The sequence below is a fragment of the Schistocerca cancellata genome, chromosome 4 (assembly GCF_023864275.1).
Source record: "Schistocerca cancellata isolate TAMUIC-IGC-003103 chromosome 4, iqSchCanc2.1, whole genome shotgun sequence".
In the NCBI taxonomy this organism is placed as follows: domain Eukaryota; kingdom Metazoa; phylum Arthropoda; class Insecta; order Orthoptera; family Acrididae; genus Schistocerca; species Schistocerca cancellata.
The window spans coordinates 56,311,669-56,333,513 of record NC_064629.1 but is presented as its reverse complement, the minus strand read 5'-3'; the positions used below and the strand labels follow the sequence as shown (position 1 = coordinate 56,333,513).

Here is a 21,845-nt window from a genome sequence, read left to right as displayed (position 1 = left end):
TGGTAAAACATCACATCCTGCTGGGTGAAGCAGTCTGTAATTGCCTGCCATACATCCTGATACAACAGGAATCGTCACCACTTCAAGGACTTATCTAAGGGACTGACGATGTGATAAGCATATGCAGAGAGATCAGGATTATAGGATAGTACTCTAATGTGTCCCTCTTGAGTTGGCGTCCATGTTACAACATTTATAATATGGGGATGTGTCTTATCAAGAAACAGCACCACTACTTGTTGCAGTTTTCCCAGATATTTTGCCTTACATTCCATGCCATAATTTCTCCAGCACTGGGCAGTTCTGGTCCTCAGTGATGGTGACATAAGATTCCTAGAAAGCAATAATCAATGGGCCCAATAATCAAAGAACAGAATGAGCATCACCTTTCCATACGACAGTTGGCTCTTGAACTTCCTGGGATGGGGGGACAATGGATGAAACAAGCTCTCATTTCTTACACTAAGAACATGTTCCTTTCAACACTGAAACAAACCCTCTGGTGCTTCAGGCAAACAGCCATCCCATTCAATCTTTGTACGGCATTCATTCAACACCTAGGCTATCCACTTGCTGCAGACCTAAGGTTAGTCTAACTCCTGTCAAATAATGTGTTGTATGATACTAAATCTGATGTCGAGGTCCTCTGCTAGCACACAAATGGTTATGTGCTGGTCCGCGCTAATTGCATCAACTGCCTGCTTGTTGTCGATGATGGATGAGACCAGCCACCCAGAAACACTGCCACCCACCCCCTGCACCTCTCAATGCACATTCTTCATTTTATGATGGATGTCTACCTGTATTCATCCTTCGGCAGCCAAGAAAAGAATAGCATTCATCCTTTAGCAGCCAAGAAAAGTATAACAACATGCTGGGACGCATTTGGTACTAACGTCGCCACAGTTCTTGTCATTTACCCCCCGCCCACACACACACACACACACACAAGAAAGATGTGAATGCCACACTAATCCTATGCCTATATGTCAGTGCTTATGTACCCACATTGGGTTCACACTATGTTGCATATACACAGCAACAATACCGTCAAATGGAAACCTCTTATAGACTTACAATCTATATGATCACCTGCCTAATCCACAGCCACAAAACAATGTAAGAGATCAATTATTTTCAGTCCTTCCATATGTTAGCTTCAAACCTTTTGTTTAATGCAATTATTTCGGTACTCGCAAAGCATACTTAACTGAGCATTACTGTGACAATTTTAAAACCTACTCAAATAGTCTGCACTATAACTTATATTTGGTCGTATTGTTGAGTTAATATACAGGAGTGCACTCATGAAGGTCCTATTCTTAATATCATGATTTGTGTCTTGTTCCGTTTCTAATTTCATGGAACATGTAACTTAATACATAATTACAATATTAAATAGCAAAGTAGTACAGAGATTGTCAAGTATTGGAAAAATGGATGCGTGAAGTTCTTGTGCAGTGTACTCATTTATTAACTATTACAAAAATATATATTTGTCCTCCTCCATTCCTTAGCCTCATCAACAGGAAACATTGAGGCAGTTGACTTACTGATAAAAAATACCAAATACCGTCACACTAACAAAGATAATTTTATTGATATGAACTTTGTTCATGGAAGGCTTTTGACTGTGTTGACCACAAAATATTACTGCAGAAGTTGGGCCATTATGGAGCAAGGGGAGTAGCTTAAAATTGGTTCGCCTCTTACTTCAAGAACAGAAAGCAGAAGGTAATTCTCCGCAATATTGAGAGTGGTAGTGATGTTCAGTCCCAATGGGGCACTGTCAAGTGGGGCGTTCCCCAAGGGTCGGTGATGGGGCCACTGCTGTTTCTTATTTATGTAAATGATATGCCTTCTAGTACTACAGGTGATTCAAAAATATTTCTGTTTGCTGATGACACCAACTTGGTAGTGAAGGATCTTCTGTGTAATATTGAAACAGTATCAAATAATGTAGTTCATGAAATAAGTTCGTGGCTTGTGGAAAATAATTTGATGCTAAATCACAGTAAGACTCAGTTTTTACAGTTTCTAACTCACAATTCAACAAGAACCGATATTTTGATCAGACAGAATGGGCATATTATAAGCGAGATGGAACAGTTCAAGTTCCTAGGCGTTCGGATAGATAGTAAGCTGTTGTGGAAAGCTTATGTTCAGGATCTTGTTCAGAAACTAAATGCTGCTTTATTTACCATTAGAACAGTATCTGAAATAAGTGACAGTTAAAAAAAAAACACGAAAAGTAGTCTACTTTGCATATTTTTTGGGGTAATTCTTCTGATTCAAAAAGGGTATTTTTCGCTCAAAAACGGGCTGTTCGATCTATATGTGGTGTAAGTTCGAGAACATCTTGTCGACCCCTATTCAATAGTATGGGAATTCTGACATTGGCCTCACAGTACATATTTTCTTTAATGTCATTTGTTGTTAGCAATATTAGCTTATTCCCAAGAGTTAGCAGTTTTCACTCAGTTAATACAAGGCAGAATTCAAATCTGCATGTGGAATGCACTTCCTTGACGTGCAGAAAGGAGTGCAGTATTCTGCTGCATCCATTTTCAATAAGCTATCACAAGAACTCAAAAATCTTAGCAGTAGCCCAAACACTTTTAAGCCTAAACTGAAGAGTTTGCTCATGGCTCACTCCTCCTATTCTGTCAAGGAGCTCCTGGAAGAGCTGAAAAATTAAGCAAATTACATTGTTACATTGTTGATTTTCTTTATTTAAACTTACGACTTGTCGCCTGAATATGCTTCTTATATTTCATTTTATCAGTTTCTACTATCATGTTATAATTTCATGTATTGACTTGTTCCATGACCATAGAGACTTCTCCTTAATTTGGTCCCACGGAACAATAAATAAATAAATAAATAAAATTGTTTCTGTGCATTTGATTCGTATTTTGTTATACTGGCATTTAACCCTTTCACTGCTGTGAATGTGTATACATGCCCTACTCTGTCATTCCCCAGGTGTTGTGGACACGTACACATGCGCTGCTCGTGTGCTATTCTGCATGCATAGTGAGCGGCCAACTTCTCACCAAGGTTGATGAATTACTTCCATATCTTGGTGAATAAAAAAGCTTCTAGTATTTATCGTACAATTTAAATGCCTCTGTGTGCTATCATTTGCTAAAAAAACCTCATTTTGATATCTTGAACTGTTTATGAAATACATCAGTTGTTACGACCACATAATACCCGATGCCTGGGATGGAAATGGGCACACAGCGTCCAACCATCCACTGGACGTAAAAATCAATATCTCGATAATGAAATGGGAACCAATCTGTTATCAATTTTAAATAAAATTTCTATATCTTACCTACATTTCTTATACTATAGCGTATGATCTAAAATAAACCAGATGCACAGTTTACACAATGCATTTTTACCTCTGCAAACTCTCTAAAATTTCCTCCAATGTTTTACTTAATTTGAGGCAGTGCAGTAACTATGATGAATAATGAAAATAAATGCAGTTCTTTATCAAGCTAAGATATGAGACTGTAAGATGTGGAAAAATCAAGTATCTCCAGTTTTGAATTTTGTAGTTAAAAATATGCTTTTTCCTGGGTGAAGTACATTTATTCTGCATTAAAGAGACAATCTGCAAAACCAATCAATCCTTTATATGGTAAAGGTTTCATACACTGGTATATAACTTCCCAGCACATTACGAAACGAAACCCAGCAAAAAACAACACTTTTGGAAAGATCTTTGATGGGTGGCAACTTGTGTGCTGCATATTTTCATGTTACAAAAGTATAACTACGAATTCCACAAAATACAGCATGGTATCTTCTCAAGCACTGGAAATGAAATTGCCCTATGTGATTTGTCAGCTGATCATAGCTCATGTCATATGATCTCACCAGCCACGGACAGCAGGGTCATTCCATGTCAAATTGACTAATTTCTGAACATTTTCATTTTCATGCTCTAACATCACAAATTTCAATAAAAATTTGTGTGAACATTTGCACATGTCTCCAATAAACAGTGGTAGAAAGTTTAACATTCATTGAAGTAAAGGTGGCCGAGGTATAGTCATTTATGGGCCAATCCATATGAAGTGGTCCAGTGATGGTTGCTTGACCATTTTTCGATATTTTAATTTTTTTATATGTGATTGCCCTAATTTGAGAAGTTCAAAACAGTTTTTTAAAATACTTTTTATCTTGCACCTTTACTGGATGGCAGCCTTTTTTTTTTTTGTGTAGAAGTGACGATTTTTCAGTCTGGAGACATTAGCGAAAATTTGAAAATCTCTGCACTGGGTTAAGTTACAACATTGCAATTGACATGATTGTTTTTAGAAAAGTGTCCTCTACAACATTGTCTGTTACACAAAATACCCTAAATTAAAAAATAACCAGTCACATTGACCTCCAAAGTTTGGTAACCAAATTTTCAAAAATCCACTATTTAGGCCCAAAAATAACAAACAAGGACTGATTCATGAGAGTATTTTTTTCCTACAGTTAGATGTCATACACTACTAGCCTCATATAAAGCAGAACACTTACAAATGTTTCATTAATTTTTTATGAATTTTTGAAATTTTAAAATTTTCATTTTTTGTCAATTTTGGGGTTAGTTATCTCAGGCAGGACTGAATATAAAAATATGACTTTTGCACAGTTTGTATACCTATATGACAGCAACGTACTGTAAAAATTTCAACACTGATATCTGACTGAACAAAGATATGAATTTTTGAAAATGGGGAAATAATTCACATTACTCTACAACTGATCTTATGGCTGTTGCCTATTTAAATGGTTTACTGTTTCGTTGTAATAAAATTTAATTGTGACATGTATTTAGTTAACACTGTCACCCAATATTCATTTAGTTTATTTATTTTTAATGATGCAATATTGAACAATAGGAGCTTTCGCTTTTGTTCTATGGTAATAAAAATGCTCTTTTACATTTAGGTTTATTGTCAATAAAGAAGTACATTATTGCTGGGTGTGGTATTGTTGTAATCAGTCTGTTCTGAAGCCTCTGTTAGAGTGGTTGTACATACTTCGAGAGTGTAGAATGTGTTATGTGCTTTGTTCTGTGTGTAATATGTCATTACTTTTGAGAGATTAAATGGAATGCAATAAAATGGATGAACAGTGCTCTGTTGGACAGATAACAAATGAAGTGTGTCACAAAACAGTTTAAGGTTCAGTTACAAAAAACTTGAAAAATGTCAATGACTTTGATGAAGTTACACAAACTGTTTAAATTCCAACTAAGTTGTTCTGTAACATCACTGTTTGAGTTAACATCAATATGTGAGTATCATGAGAAGAAATATATTCTGAAGTACAAGCACATTTTTGGAAGAAAGTGCTGTGATTCACTTGAAGTTCATAAAAAACCTATTACTAAAGCTTTGAAGGAAATTAAACTTGAACATTTGTTCTTGTTATGTGAGAGTGAAACAGCTTCCCAAGTGAAACGTAATGAGATTCCTGGAAATTCCCTGTGCCCTAATTGTTACTCAAAAATATTTGTTGTGAATCCAGAACCAGAATCGTGTAACATTGTTAATGACATTGATATTCCTAATGAGGAAGCTGTTAGCATATTGGATTTTGCTTCTTCTAAGTTAGACGTATCTCCTGCTTCGAAAATAATAAAATTAAGTAGCAGAAAAAGAAAAACAGCTATTGAACATAAGGTACAACAAATTTCAGACGAAATTAGAAGAGACTTGGAATCATGCTTTAATAATACAGATACAAACATTATTTCTAAAGAAGAAGAAAACCTACCATCATCATCTGGCACTGAATATTTGAGATTAATAGAGAAATTAAAAATTAAAGGTTCAGTGACATCCAAAGAAGAAAAAGTTAACATTTTAAGTTTGCTCCCTGACTCATGGTCAAGAGATAAAATAATTCACAAATTCAATGTTTCTCATCATTTGGTTAAACTAACACGAAAATTTGTGAAAGAGCAAGGCATTCTTCCAGTTTTAGGAAAGAAGAAAGGAGTAGGTGTAAGTGAAGAAAAAATTAAAAAGATCCAACAGTTTTTGAAGATGATGAAAACAGTAGACAGTGTTCATATTGCAAAGATAGCAAAAGAGTTGTTATAAATGGAGTTAAAGTAGCAAAGCAGAAATGACTAGAGCTGTCAAATTAAAATGAACTTTATGTAGTTTTCAAAAATTATCATCCTTAATGCAAAATTGGAAGGTCAAAATTTTGTGACCTCTGCCCTGAGTGGCGTATTTTGGCTGGATCCTAAGGGACACACTCCGTATGTGTTTGTTTATATCATCATCAAAATGTCAAACTGATGATTGCGGGTGCAAAACTCAGAGATCTTAACTACAAAGAGTTACTAGATTTAATAGTCTGTGACACTAACAGTTATGACTGCATGATGAGTTTGTGTAATAAATGCCCTGGTAAGGAAACCGTTATTGAATTGTTTCACGAATATGATGAGGAAATGCCAGATAGTATTACCTTCAAACAGTGGGTCACAACTGACAGGGCAGAAATGATAACAGAGGTTAAATCTCAGGAAGAGCACTTGGAATCTTTAATTGATAACTTACAAAAACTCAAAAGTCACCACTACGTTTCTAAAATCCAAAGTAAGTTTTTGAAGGACAAAAAAAGCACAATTTCATGAAACTGACTGTATAGTACTAGCTGATTTTGCAGAAAATTTTACATTTGTGAGTCAGGATGCAATACAAGAGTACCACTGGGTCAATGACCAGGTAACAGTGAATCCATTTATTCTCTACTTTAAAAATGAGAAAGATGAAGTTTGCAGTTCTTCAATTTGCATTTTAAACAACTACTTGGAGCACAACACTTTGGCTGTACATGTGTTTCAAAAGTATGTAATAAATCACATAAAAGAAAATTTTCCCAAGGTTAAGAAGCTGGTATACTTTTCAGATGGAATTGGTGGTCAGTATAAGAACAAAAAGAATTTTTCAAATTTGTGCAACAACAAAGTAGACTTTGGGTTGGAGGCAGAATGGCACTTTTATGCCTCTTGCCATGGTAAAAATGCATGTGATGGAGTAGGAGGTACAACAAAATGTGAAGCAAGTAAAGCCAGCCTACAAAGACCAACCACAGATGAAATTCTCACAGTACAGGTATGTCTTTTGCAAGGATAATATTAAAGGCATTACCTATTTTCTGATCAAGAAAGAAGTGGTTCTGCAAATGAAAACAACACTTCAAACCAGATTTGAAAACTGTATAGCAATAAAAGGAACAAGGCATTTCCACAAATTCCTTGGCATTGCAGAAAACTTAGTTCAACGCTATGTAACATCAGAAACCGAAATTTATGAGGATCATTGTGTCAGTACAATTACATCTCTGCCTTTAATGTTGAATGAAATAGTGGCATGTGTGTATGATGGACAGTGGTGGCTTGCAGAAGTTGAAAGAATAATTTTGGAAAACAATGATGTTTTTGTGCATTTTTACCACCCTGCTGGCCCAAGAACATCATTCAAGAAATTTACTAGTGACAAAGTTTGAATACCAATGAAAAATGTTTTAAGGAAACGTTCAGTGCTTGAACTTACCACAGCAACTGGGAGGACTAATTCTATATCACAGAAGCAATCTGAAGAAATAAGTGTTCCTAACATTCACCACAAGGTTTACGAACAGTCGCATCTCGAAGGATGTTAATTCAAAATATTTATTTTAAGTATGTCAAAATAATATAAATGTTAATTTCAGTGATGTTTCCACTTTTTGTATTATAATTCAGTACCTTACTACAATAACAATTGATTATATCCCACCAACATCACAAATTAACAGGCAACAGCCATAAGATCAGTTGTAGAGTAATGTGAATTATCTCCTCCTTTTCAAAAATTCGTATCTTTGTTCAGTCAGATGTCAATGTTGAAATTTTTCCAGTACGTTCCTATCATATAGGCGTACAAACTGTGCAAAAATCATATTTTTATATTCAGTCCCGCCTGAGATAGCTAACCCCAAAATTTACAAAATATGAAAATTTTCAAATTTCAAAAATCATAAAAAATTAAGGAAACATTTGTAAGTATTCTTGCTTTATATGAGGCTAGTAGTGTATGATATCTAACTATAGGAAAAAAAATATACTCTCATAAATCACTCTCTGTTTATTATTTTTGGGCCTAAAAATTGGACCTTTGAAAATTTGGAGGTCATTTTGACTGGTTATTTCTTAATTTACGGTATTTTTTTTGCAACAGACTATGTTGTAGAGGACACTTTTCTAAAACCAATCATGTCAACTGCAATGTTTTAACTTAACCCAGTGCACAGATATTCATATTTTTGCTTAAGTCTCTAAACCGAAACATTATCACACACTTACAAACGAAAATTGTCACCATTCAGTAAAGGTGAAATAGAGGGAAACATAGATGATGAGACTTGCCAAACAAAAGTGCTGGCAGGTCGATAGATACTATAGATATTATAATATATTTAGATATTATAATAAACAAAGAGTGATTTCTGAGAGTATATTTTTTTCCTATAGTTAGATGTCATACACTACTAGCCTCATATAGAGCAAGAATACTTACAAATGTTTCCTTAATTTTTTATGATTTTTTGAAATTTGAAAATTTTCATTTGTTGTAAATTTTGGGGTTAGCTATCTCAGGCGGGACTGAATATAAAAATATGATTTTTGCACAGTTTGTACACCTATATGATAGCAACGTACTGGAAAAATTTCAACATTGACATGTGTGTATGTTTGTGTGTCTATTGACCTGCCAGCGCTTTTGTTTGATAAGTCTCATCATCTTTGTTTTTATATATATATATATATATATATATATATATATATATATATAAACATAGATGATGTGACTTACCATGCAAAAGCACTGGCAGGTCGATAGAAACACAAACAGACACATACATACACACAAAATTCAAGCTTTCGCAACAAACTGTTGCCTCATCAGGAAAGAGGGAAGGAGAGGGAAAGACGAAAGGATGTGGGTTTTAAGGGAGAGGGTAAGGAGTCATTCCAATCCCGGGAGTGGAAAGACTTACCTTAGGGGGAAAAAAGGACAGGTATACACTCGCAATAACACACACATATCCATCCGCATATACACAGACACAAGCAGACATTTGTAAAGGCAAAGAGTTTGGGCAGAGATGTCAGTCGAGGCGGAAGTACAGAGGCAAAGATGATGTTGAAATACAGGTGAGGTATGAGCGGCGGCAAATTGAAATTAGAAATTAGCGGAGATTGAGGCCTGGCGGATAGCGAGAAGAGAGGATATGCTGAAGGGCAAGTTCCCATCTCCGGAGTTCAGACAGGTTGGTGTTAGTGGGAAGTATCCAGATAACCCGGACGGTGTAACACTGTGCCAAGATGTGCTGGCCGTGCACCAAGGCATGTTTAGCCACAGGGTGATCCTCATTACCAACAAACACTGTCTGCCTGTGTCCATTCATGCGAATGGACAGTTTGTTGCTGGTCATTCCCACATAGAATGCATCACAGTGTAGGCAGGTCAGTTGGTAAATCACGTGGGTGCTTTCACATGTGGCTCTGCCTTTGATCGTGTACACCTTCCGGGTTACAGGACTGGAGTAGGTGGTGGTGGGAGGGTGCATGGGACAGGTTTTACACCGGGGGCGGCTACAAGGATAGGAGCCAGAGGGTAGGGAAGGTGGTTTGGGGATTTCATAGGGATGAACTAACAGGTTACGAAGGTTAGGTGGACGGCGGAAAGACACACAAACAAACACAAACATACACACAAAATTCAAGCTTTCGCAACCAACTGTTGCCTCATCAGGAAAGAGGGAAGGAGAGGGAAAGATGAAAAGATTTTGGTTTTAAGGGAGAGGGTAAGGAGACATTCCAATCCCGGGAGCGGAAAGACTTACCTTAGGAGTAAAAAAGGACAGGTATACACTCGCGCGCGCACACACACACACACACTCGCACACACACACACACACACACACACACACACACACACACACACACACACACACACACATATCCATCCTCATATACACAGACACAAGCAGACAATCCTTTCGTCTTTCCCTCTCCTTCCCTCTTTCCTGATGAGGCAACCGTTGGTTGCGAAAGCTTGAATTTTGTGTGTATGTTTGTGTGTCTATCGACCTGCCAGCGCTTTTGTTTGGTAAGTCTCATCACCTATCTTTCAGATATATTTTTCCCACGTGGAATGTTTCCCTATATATATGCCTTTACGAATGTCTGCTTGTGTCTGTGTATACGCGGATGGATCTGTGTGTGTGTGCGCGAGTGTATACCTGTCCTTTTTTCCCCCTAAGGTAAGTCTTTCCGCTCCCGGGATTGGAATGACTCCTTACCCTCTCCCTTAAAACCCATATCCTTTTGTCTTCCCCTCTCCTTCCCTCTTTCCTGACGAGGCAACCGTTGGTTGCGAAAGCTAGAATTTTGTGTGTATGTTTGTGTTTGTTTGTGTGTCTATCGACCTGCCAGCGCTTTTGTTTGGTAAGTCTCATCATCTTTCTTTTTAGTTTATATATATATATATATATATATATATATATATATATAAACCTGTTTTGAACTCCTCAATTATAGGGTAATCATATATAAAAAAATTATAATATTTAAAAATGATCAAGCAACCAACTTAATTTGTATACGAATCGATTAATCAAGGCGTCTTCTCTGCCGGCGGACATACAGAGAAACCTGCGCAACACAGAAGCCCTACCACTTCAGCTGTATGGATTACCCAAGATCCATAAGAACAACGTTCCACTGAGACCGATCGTTAGCGCTCCTGGCTCACCAACGTATAAACTGGCGAAACACTTGGCCTCTCTGCTCCAGCCACACGTGGGAAAGACCGACACATACATTAAGGACTCAGGACATTTCATTGAGAAGCTGAAGAAACTGAAACTTGCGCCAAACGACATCCTGGTCAGTTTTGATGTTGTTTTGTTATTTACGAAAGTGCCACTAAGCGACGCTCTGGAGCACATCGGTTCCATGTTCCCACAAGACATCAAAAAGCTCTTCCATGCATGTCTCACCACGAGCTATTTCACGTGGAATGGTGATTTCTACGAACAGCTGGAAGGCGTCGCCATGGGTAGTCCTCTCAGTCCAGTGGTGGCCAACTTCTTCATGGAACAATTCGAAGCACAGGCACTGGACTCGGCGACTTGCAAACCTAAGGTGTGGTACAGGTACGTCGATGATACTTTCGTGGTGTGGAGCCATGGTGAAGAACAGCTCGGTGAATACCTGAGACACTTGAACAGCCTCCATGCCAACATAACATTTACCATGGAAGTAGAAAAGGACAAGAAACTGCCATTTCTAGATGTGCTGGTCACAAGGGACGGCAAAAACCTGGGACACAGCGTGTATCGAAAACCGACACACACGGACCGATACCTGCACAAACTGTCAAACCACCACCCGAGCCAGAAAAGAGGCATGATTAGTACGCTCGTAACGAGAGCAGGACGAGTATGTGAGCCTCAACACTTCAAACGAGAAATGCAACACCTGGAAACTGTTCTGAGGAGCAATGGGTACTCCACAAATTACATTAGAAGTGTAACAGAGCCAAACACTCGGCGAAGTAAGGAACCAGAAAAAGATATGTCGGGTACGGCCTTTCTGCCATACATTCCCAGAGTGACGGACAGAATCGGCCGTATATTGCGCAAACACGGCGTAAAGACGATTTTCAAACCGACAAGGAAAATCAAAGAGTGTCTTAGATCGGCGAAGGAGAAAAGAGACCCACTTGCAATGTCGGGAATATACCGTATACCTTGCACACGCGGAAAAGATTATGTCTGAATGACTGGACGATCCATTAACACCAGGATCAAAGAGCATAAGCGACATTGCAGGTTGGGGCAGGTGGAGAAATCTGCCGTGGCAGAGCACGCACTGAATGAGACCGACCACGTAATAAAATTTGGCGACACGGAAGTTCTGTCTGTAGAGAAGCACTATCACACGCGCTTGTTTAGAGAAGCTGTAGAAATCCAAAAACACGCGAACAGTTTCAACAAGAAAGAGGAAAGCCTTAAGGTAAACGGATCCTGGCTTCCCGTACTGCAGCGAACGACCGTCGCAGGTAGCAAGAGGAGAACCGCACCGGAAATGACCGCGGAGAAGCCCTCGGACGTTGGCGCGCCAGGTACATATAGCCTGCGGCCGCGAACTCGCCTCCAGTTCACCACCGGCAATGGAGGGTGAAGCTTTGACAATGCCAGCCACTCGTGCTGGCGAAACGTCAGAAAAATCATTAGATGAACGTCGGCCGAAGAACCCGAGACAGAAGCCAATAGGCAGTTTGTCAGAAAGACCATTGTTTTAACTGCCAAAAAAAGTGTATTTGACTATCCAACACTGGTTAACCATGCTAGATAATATGAATCAAAGCTCGACGTGAAAATCGTGGCCTAGAAAAGATGTAAACTTCAAATTCTTATATCTCATACAGTAAATGCATGCTGAACATGTCAAAAATGTGGAATACAAAATTTCATTCCTCTACTATTTTCTAATAATCTACACATTCGTTGAAATAATAATGATTTTTGTAAAATGTTGAAAGTAAGGTATATTTTGCACTTCTTTTACAAATTACATTTTTCATTAACTTCAAAACCAGTCTCATTCAAAACAATGTGTTTTAAGTCCTTGGGTTCATGAGCGAATGTTCACATAAAATTTCAATGAAATCTGATCATCAAGCGGGAAGGCCTAGGTGAGTTGACATGAAATGACCCAGCCCATATTCAGAGCATAGAGCAAGTGATATAGTCGGCTAATAGCAGCACCACAACAGTAGCACAAGCACACAAATACGAAAAGTGAGTGGTGTGAATTAATATACAACTTTTTTTTACAGGGCTTCAATTTCAGCAGCTGAATATTTGTGACAAGTACAACCAAATTTTTACTGCTGTTCACCGAACATTTTGTGGGTTACCTGGCTGAATACATGTTCTGTTGACAACTTTGACTTTTCCGTAGAAAAAGACAGTTACATGTGAAATTGCTCAAGAACTCACCTCATATTTCTAAGGATATTTATACTTTTTGCCATCATTATCATATGATTTGTAATCTATGAAAGAACTAAAATAAATATCAAAACGTAAGCTCGAAACTTGGTCTTTTTTTAGCATGTGTTGCCCTTCAAGATATATCAAACACAAGTATGCAAGTAAAATTTCAAATAATAGCATAAATGGCTGGTCTTCTGGGGATGAAAGTTTTCGAGTGGCTTGTCCTCAAAGTGTTAATTTTAATGAGAGCCAAACGCTCCTCCACGATTTAAGAATTTTATCACAAATTCTCACAAATAACATAACTCATCTTGTGTAAAACAAAATTGTCTTTGAAAGTAACACTTTTCAAACCATTATTTGCAATATTTTCCTGTCGGCAGTTGTGACATTATGCTCATTAAAAGCAGTTTTTGTTACAAAGTATTGCATAATCTTCATCCTAAAGCCTTTGACACATTTTGCTGTCAGCAGACGCTTGTGTGTGCACAATGTTTTTTTCTGTTGTAAACGGCACATTTTCTTTGCAGATAAAATTTTAGCCGCAACAAAGCTGTATGCTCAGTACAAGATGCAGAGAGCACATCTGTAACATAACATTTATATCATATGCTGCAAAAGTACACTAATGCACTTTGGTGTTCTCTCTAAACAGATAATGACCAGATTATCAACCACCAATGAATGTATAAACAATAGATATATTTCCCTGCACCTGGAAATGCCATGGGAACTTAAAACAGTGCACTTATAATTCCTAGGAACAAAATTTTTGAACTTTCATAATAAAATACTGGTTAGCTCTGTTAAACAAGTATCTTACTGAACCAGTGAAAATTAGTATTATGGTAACTCACCTCATTTCAAACACATCTTGCAGCTTTTTTGCCATTGTTACAACATCGTGATCAGGAGGATTGTACTTGTAACAATTTGTGAATATTAATCTTACATCAGCAGCAAATTCTGCAGCAGTTTTGTATTCCCGATTATCCATTTTTTGCTATATGGAAGGAAAAAATTATCAAATGCAAAAACTGTATTATGTACCATGTATAAATATAAGGAATCATGCATTCTAAAGAAATTTTCTTCAACAGAGAGGAAGGAATGGAAGAAACATCCAATTGATATCTATGTCACTAAAGATGGAATACAAGCTTACACTGACATACAGAGTGAAACACATTCTTTTTTCAAGTCGGCTTGCCAGTGGTAATGCCACAAGCACAATTTACACTTACTGAATGATTACTTACGAAAACATTGCTGCTTTTAACTGTTCCATCACATCCCACTTTATTCATCTCAGCCATAATGTTAAATTGGCACAAATGAATAAAATTTAACACTTCTACTAAACTGACAAAAACCTCTACTGAACAAGAAAATAAGTTGAGCTTTGAGAAAATTTTCATCACATCAGAGATGTGACAATATAAGAATGCAGATCTAGTATTGTGTTAAGAGTAGTTTGTTTAAATGCGTGTTTGTGGCTGGATTATTTATTGTTGAGCAGCTCTCTGGATTACACATGAAACAGTTTTGCAAACATCTGTGGCCAATATTTCTGTGGTTTTACTGGCTAACCTCAGCACAAATAAAAAACTTGAACTATCAATGCTGAATATAAGTAAGGAAAACTTACAAATCTTGAAGAGAATGTATTGCTGGAGATATGATTATTGCACAAAAATTTGCATTGGACTGGCAACTAAACTTAACTTTAATAGAGCCTGACTCAGTTTTGACCTCAACGGAATATGTCTGTCAACTGCAATGAACACTCCCACACCTATGGTGTCTAATCCCCCCCATCCCTCCCTCTTCTGGTGAATCATTTTATGCTAAAGCTGTTTAGAATCATTCAAAGAAAGTCTACATTCAGTATCGTGGAAACACTCGTATCATTTAACATTAGTTGGAGGTCCTTTAACCTACCAAGAGTAGACTTTTATGTATCTGGATTCAGTGTAGGTTACATGAACAGCCAGTCTCGTGAAGCTAGTTCTGAACATGTTTGCCGAAAACTGTCTTGAGCAGCTAGTTTGAAAACATGTGCAAAGTAAATGTTTTAGACCTTGTAATGTGAAACAGGCCTGACCTTATCAACAGTTTCAGTCAAAAGACAAGAATTAATGATCATCATGTCATCACAGTGACAATGGTTACTAAAGTTAATAAACCCATCAAGGAGACTTGGAGAGTATTTATACTGGAAAGAGCAGATAAGCAGTTGTTAGTACCTTACTTAAGACAGTGAACTGATGTAACTTACTTCCAATATGATGGACATTGAGGAATTTATTGGCAAAGTTTAAGCTGATTGTAAATCATAGCCTGGAAAAGTATGTACCAGAAAGTGGATTAAGGATGAGAAAGACCCACAGTGGTTTAATAACAATATTCGGAAAATGCTGAGAAAGCAGAGTTTGTTGCACACTCAAGTTAAAAAAAGAACACAGAAATGTCGACAAGCAAAAGTTCGTAGAAATTTTTGTGCCTATAAACAGATCAACCCCCAAAGCGTACAATTTCCACTGTCACACTTCAGTGAAAGATCTTGTGGAGAACTCAAGAAAATTCTGGTTCTATGTAAAATTACTAAGCAGTTGAAGTTTTCTATCCAGTAACTTGTCAACCAGTTTGGTGTGCTGATAGAGGACAGCAAAAGGAAATGTGAAGTTTTAAATACCTCATTTAAGAAATCATAAATGCAGGAAGAATGTACAAACAAACTGTTGTTTGACTGTCACACAGACTCCTGTATTTAGGACATAGTAATAGGCATCCCTAGCGTAGAGGGGCAACTGAAAGAGAGTTGAAAACAAGTAAGTTGCCAGGTTTAGATGGAATCCCAATTCGGTTTTGTAGAGTGTCCTCTATGGCATTGGGACCACTGCGCCTTGCCAGCCTTCTTGGCGGCCTTCCTACTAGTCTTGGGCGGCATCTCGAACGTACAACAGCTAGCGACGGCAGCAACACCAGCAAGCGCTCCGCTCTAGTCAGCGTCTCCCCACACAGTGGCATTTATTGCAAATCTGTTGCCCAGCACATAGTCTCAAGCCACTGGATAAAAGTACAGGTGACTCCTGTATATAAGGGTAAAGAAACGGACCCAGCAAATATCCTTATCCTCACTCTGCTGCAGAATTCCTGAACATTTTCTCAGAGCGAATATAATAAATCTCCAAGTGAGACAGAAAGCATCTGTCCACAAATCACCAAAGCTTTCTACAGCATCACTAATACGAAACTAAGGTTGCTCATTTCTCACACGATATCCTGCAAACAATGGATGAAGGACAACAGACAAATTTCATATTCCCAAATTTTCAGAAAACGAGCACACAGAAGAGGTTCCCAGCTATGTGAGTTGCTCTCAGACTTCTTACGTAATAGAAACCAGTGTGTTGTACTCAACAGCAAGTGTTATATGAGGAGTGTCCAAAAGATGAGAGATACGACTGCTCTTGTTCTCTATATACATAAATGATATGAGGGCCAGGGTGAGCAGCAATCTGTGGCTGTTTGCTGATGGCGCTATGGCGTACAGGAAGGCATCATTGTCAAGTGACTGTAGGACGATATCAGATTACGTAAGATACAATTTATAGTTGGTGTGATTAATTGCAGCTTGGTAAAAAAAAAAAAAAAAACGGGGTAAGTTAATGCAGATGAGTAGGAATAACAATCCTGTAATATTCAAGTACAGCTTTAATAGCACGCTGCTATACACAGTTACGTTGATTAAACATCTAGGCTTAATGTTTTGAAGCAGTACTGCTTGAGTGTTTGGGATTCGCACAGGAAACAACTGATGACTATCACTACCTCAATTCTTTTGACGATAAACATCCGAGATGAAACATTTTTGTGCCATAAACCAAGTTTGTGGATACGTTTTGAAAGGAATAACTTATTCCAAAAAACTGTGCTTCTTTGAGGCTGAAAAGAAGTTTATTTAAAACAGAGCATTCCTTGCACTAATGATAACAGTACATATGCTGGTATATTACATCCAGCAGGAATGTGTCCATTTTGGTTGCCCACATGTATAATTAAAATTATTCTGTGACTTGACATGTTAGTGAGTCGAGTGGTGTGGGCCAGCTGCCAGCCAATTGCAGTTCTTCCTTGAGTGCCATGGGCTGACTGTGTTGCCTGATTTGTAGTTTTCATGCAGCGTCTTGGGAAGTGTGGCTGGCTGGATGCCAGAAACACTGTCCCCTTCCACTACAATCTGTCAAGTACAAAGTAATTTTAATCGGATTATAGGGACTTACTTCTTGCCCACTTTCCTGTAAATAATGGATCAATTTGCTACATTATTCTCACCTTCCTTCCTTCCTTCCTTCCTTTCTATATCCTATTTCTCAGCACTGCAGACCAATGAATCTTAAGTGTCAAAACCGATTCATTCAAAACTTTTGCTTCACTTAAAATCAGGGCACTACAAATATATACCAGTTCCAAATACTTGTGCACGGAATGCACAAAGTCGCTGCCTTTGCCACGGATTAGAATTCCTTTACCCACCCTTGACATCTTTGAAAGCTGTGAAAGTGTTCTTTGATGAACACTTTTAATGGAGAACCCTAATTGAAGCAATGCCAACAAATGTTTCACAGCAAAGTGCTTAAAAACACAAACTCACAAAAAAGTTAGGGGAGGGAGGGGAGAGGAGGGACTGGAGGGAGGGGAGGGGAGAGGAGGGACTGGAGGGAGAGAAAAAAAAGAGACAAAGGATAAGAAAAACTGAAGCCAATGATGCAAGGTTCCACTGATAATGTTGCTGAAGAAAGTCTTACACATGCTGCAATGTTAGTTTCACATTGGGGAAGCTGTCTTTCCACTCATGTTACCAGCACAATGACATCATATCCCCTAAATAGGGCTAAACATCAGAAGACTCAAGCCATTTTAATCAATCTGTAACAAGAGCTACATAAGCAGCTTATTACGATGGTGAAATAACTGCCAGATGAAAGACATCCAACACACTGAAGTAGGTATTGACTTAAATGTCAACTAAGAAAGGAGACAACTCTACTTCATTTACTGAAAAATTGTTTCATAGTAACAAAGCAGAGATTAATTTTCATTTAAGTGTGCATGACAGTGACAAATGGTCAGTTGAAAAAAAGGGGAGGGGGAGAGGTAGGGGGAGAGGGAGGAGGAAACTATGGGAATACTGGAGGGGGAAAATTATTCATTATACATAAGAGATATGATACATACAAGACTTTTGCCAGTAAAAAGACTGAAATTTAAACACTTCACTTTTTTGCAGGATGTGCATTTGTTTGAAAATTTGTGAAGGTTAAAAAACTGTGAATTTGGTTGGGAATAAAATCCAGACAATGTTTTTAATATGAACAGCGCTCTTCCAATAGAGGCACACCCTGTTCAACAGGTGAAGCTAGCACCTTGATTTGAACAGCTCTTTACTATCCATGGTCCTACTGCAGGAGGAATGCAGCCACTACATCTTGTATACTGACCGACAACTTCGGAAAAAAAAGTTTAAAAAAGGAAGGCTTTTAAGTGGTCTGTGAAGTGGTTTTAGGATGCCCAGGTTGAGGACAACTGCCCATGAAAGATCATCTTTCAGATTTAAATAAAACAAAAAGGAATACCAGCAGGGGGACTGTCAGCTAATGTAGAAGACAACAAATGAAAAATCAACTGAGGCCTTACTAAAAGAACAATCCCATTACTCGCATGAAGTAATTTAGAGAAATTATAGAACACCTGATTTAGAGAAGCCATTCAAAAAGAGACAAAAATGATGGAAAATCCAGGATGAAATGTAACAATATTATGAAAAGAAAAGTTGCTATTCACAATATAGCGGAGATGCTGAGTCACAATAGGCATAGAGTGATGTCAGTTGCCCGAGATGGCAGTCACGCGTGTGAGAGTTGCGTTTGTGCGTGTCCGTGTCATCTATTTTTGACGAAGGCCTTACTGGAAAAAAGCTTTATTAGTGGCAGTCTTTTTGCTGTGCCTAACTGCAACTCAGCATCTCCACTATATGGTAACAACTTTCCTTTACATAATATTGTTACAGACTATAATGATGGACAGATATGGAATCAAATAGCACTCTCTCCATAACCAGTCGTGTCTCAACACAGTTTCAGCTTCACGTAGTTCGATCCACAGTTTAAGTCTTGATGAAGCACAACACTTTCATCTGATCGAAGTTACTGGTTTGAAATTATCCCGCTGATAGGATAACAAAAGATGTAGTGAAGTGGCTTAAATCTAATCTGCCTACTACTTATAATGAACGCAGCATCTATGCACAAATTTATGAAGACTATAGGCCAAGTACCTTCACTGTAAAAAAAGTATTTGTGCGAATATAGGTTGCACTTTTTTCCCTAAATTTTGGCTTGAAAAATCATAGTGCAGCCTCTGATCATAAATAATTTCAAAATGAGATGTACACGTGACTTGTGGTTTGAAATTAGTACCATTACAAGTTACTGCAGTTACTTTTGTAAACTATCAAAAATGTAAGAAGAATATAGCAGAAAACTTACACCTTTATGACACAACATTTTATTTCGAGTTTTTTTAACGCATTTTACATATCTTTGACTGCACTCCAAGAAGACATTAAGTTTACAGTGAATTAAGTCATAGATAACTGATTTACGTACCCTCAACACTGAATTATTTACAAGAGGACAAATTAGAATCTAAAAAAGGCATCCAACTTAAATTCATGTGCCAGTTTCATGATCTTACCTTGAATGCCAGAATTTCAGTCACTATTCTGACTGGTTTTTATTCTAATCATGTACGAACCTGTTACATATATCAAATATACTTGTTCAGATCATTCAAATTAAAGACTACAATAATTAGAAAATATTTGTAATGCCAACTGTTGCCAAAGAAGATGGGTGTTATTCTCTTATTGTATACTAGTACTCACAAACAAAGTACACTTTTTGCTAGTCTCGTGTTAGTCAAAGTTTTATCACAGTCCCTGACAGCTGCTACTATACCTTGTTTGCAAATACAGAAGCTGTTCTTGAAAAAAGAAAAGCAAATCCGTTTTGCAAAACTGCATCAGCTTGTTTGTACCTACCAGAGCCCAAATCACTTCCTACCATCTCAGTATCACCAGAGTCTGATTCTTCACCTTCGCCAGACAATTCAGAATGTTACTCAGAGTCACTATCACAGGTCATATTCGGTCCCATCAAGATTATTGGAAATTCCAGTTTTTTAAACTTTTCATGGCAATTTCTGAAAATATTAACTGCCAAGCAGCCAAAACGCAATGGCACACTTCTGATGAATGCAGATGTTGCAAACAGCCTCCTGGCATTGAAGCTGTCTTGTTAATGATGTAACTTTTTCATGCTACCTTTGAAAGGCTGATTGATACGCACATCCACAGCCTGCAACACACTTGTAATGAAGCCTGGAATAATCACTAGGTCACATAGTAGTCTTTTCAGTTTTTGTTTTCCCAGCATGCCTACGAAAACTATCCAACAGAAGCATTGATTTTGAGTGAAGAAGAGTTCCTGGCTGCTTATTCCACATTGCTGAAATCCAGTCCAGGACAAGTTCCTCTGTCATCCACCCAACATCACGAGCTCTTACAATAACACCTGCTGGGAAGCTTTCTCCCTTGGGGAGGATTTTCTGATTAAAAACCACATATGATGTCAATTTCTGTTCATGTGCTCAACATCACTGTACATCGCCGCTTTTCAGCACTACATGTACATATCTACACACTATGTTCCCCTATATTATTTACTGTAGTACTGTTCAGCATATCAAAATGAGCCCCGTGTTTGGCCTGCAGTCCCTATTTGGGAAAGCAGATAATTTTTGCATCGAAGTTGGATCACATAACACTGAAAAGACATTAAAAACTCTTTTTCCTAAGCTTGAGGCAGTTCTTGCACAATTGCAGTTCTGTGATGGATAGATAGATTATCAGCCAAACCCATCCATACTAAACTTTAAATCCCACTGGCAAAATGTTTCTTTTACATGCTAATTTCCAGCCTTCAGTTCAAATCATTCAAGCTGTAACGGCATGCTCAAGTTTCCTGTTTAGACCTACAAAATCAAGAAAGTCTTTTTCTACATCTGGATATCTGGACTTTTGCTTTTGAAATGATCTCAAACTTTTCAAACTATTTAGAGTTGCTCTTCACTTGCACACCACCGACAAACATGTTTTTCATCAAATCAAATCTGCAGCCAGCTTCCCATTTTCTGTGATCCTTTGCATAGCCGATAACTTGAAATTTAAATTTTCACACAGTTGCTCACACACCAAATGCTAACTTGTCTCTCGCCCTTAACTTTCAACTTCATTATACTGTCTTTTAATTTAGTCATGTTAGAAGACTTCCCAAAATGCAAAACTTGTACCATTATGCCCAAAGTACACAGCATAATTTTGGTGCTCTGCATTGTTCAGTTGTTATGTATGGCTGCCACGTAATTCAGTGTCTGCATAATGTACCATTTGTTTACAGTAAGTCGACAATTTGCATAGTGGCTGTTGGGGGCAGCAGGAGACATGCTTTGACCTCACATTTTGGCTGCCAAGGGAAAAGAAGCAGTGAGGGGATAACAATGTTGGCTGCTTGCCGCAGTCCCGGTGCCATACCCTTAACAATGTGACACAGTAATACTTCACATCTAGGGGCATGACAACCAACAAGCTGTCTGTCCGCATGAATGGCCACCGACAAACTGTGTCCAAAAAACAAGTG

The 21,845-nt window shown here is 37.9% G+C and overlaps 1 protein-coding gene across 7 annotated transcripts in view; it reads right to left on the bottom strand.

Moving 5' to 3' along the window:
* The window catches only part of LOC126184696 (homeotic protein female sterile-like), a 263,983-nt gene that overhangs the window by 88,154 nt on the left and 153,984 nt on the right, over positions 1 to 21,845 (bottom strand). For all 7 annotated transcript variants that reach the window (XM_049927201.1, XM_049927205.1, XM_049927204.1 and 4 more), the window contains exon 12: positions 13,941 to 14,086. In XM_049927201.1, coding sequence (XP_049783158.1) covers positions 13,941 to 14,086 — 146 coding nt within the window. The remainder of the gene's footprint in view (positions 1 to 13,940; positions 14,087 to 21,845) is intronic.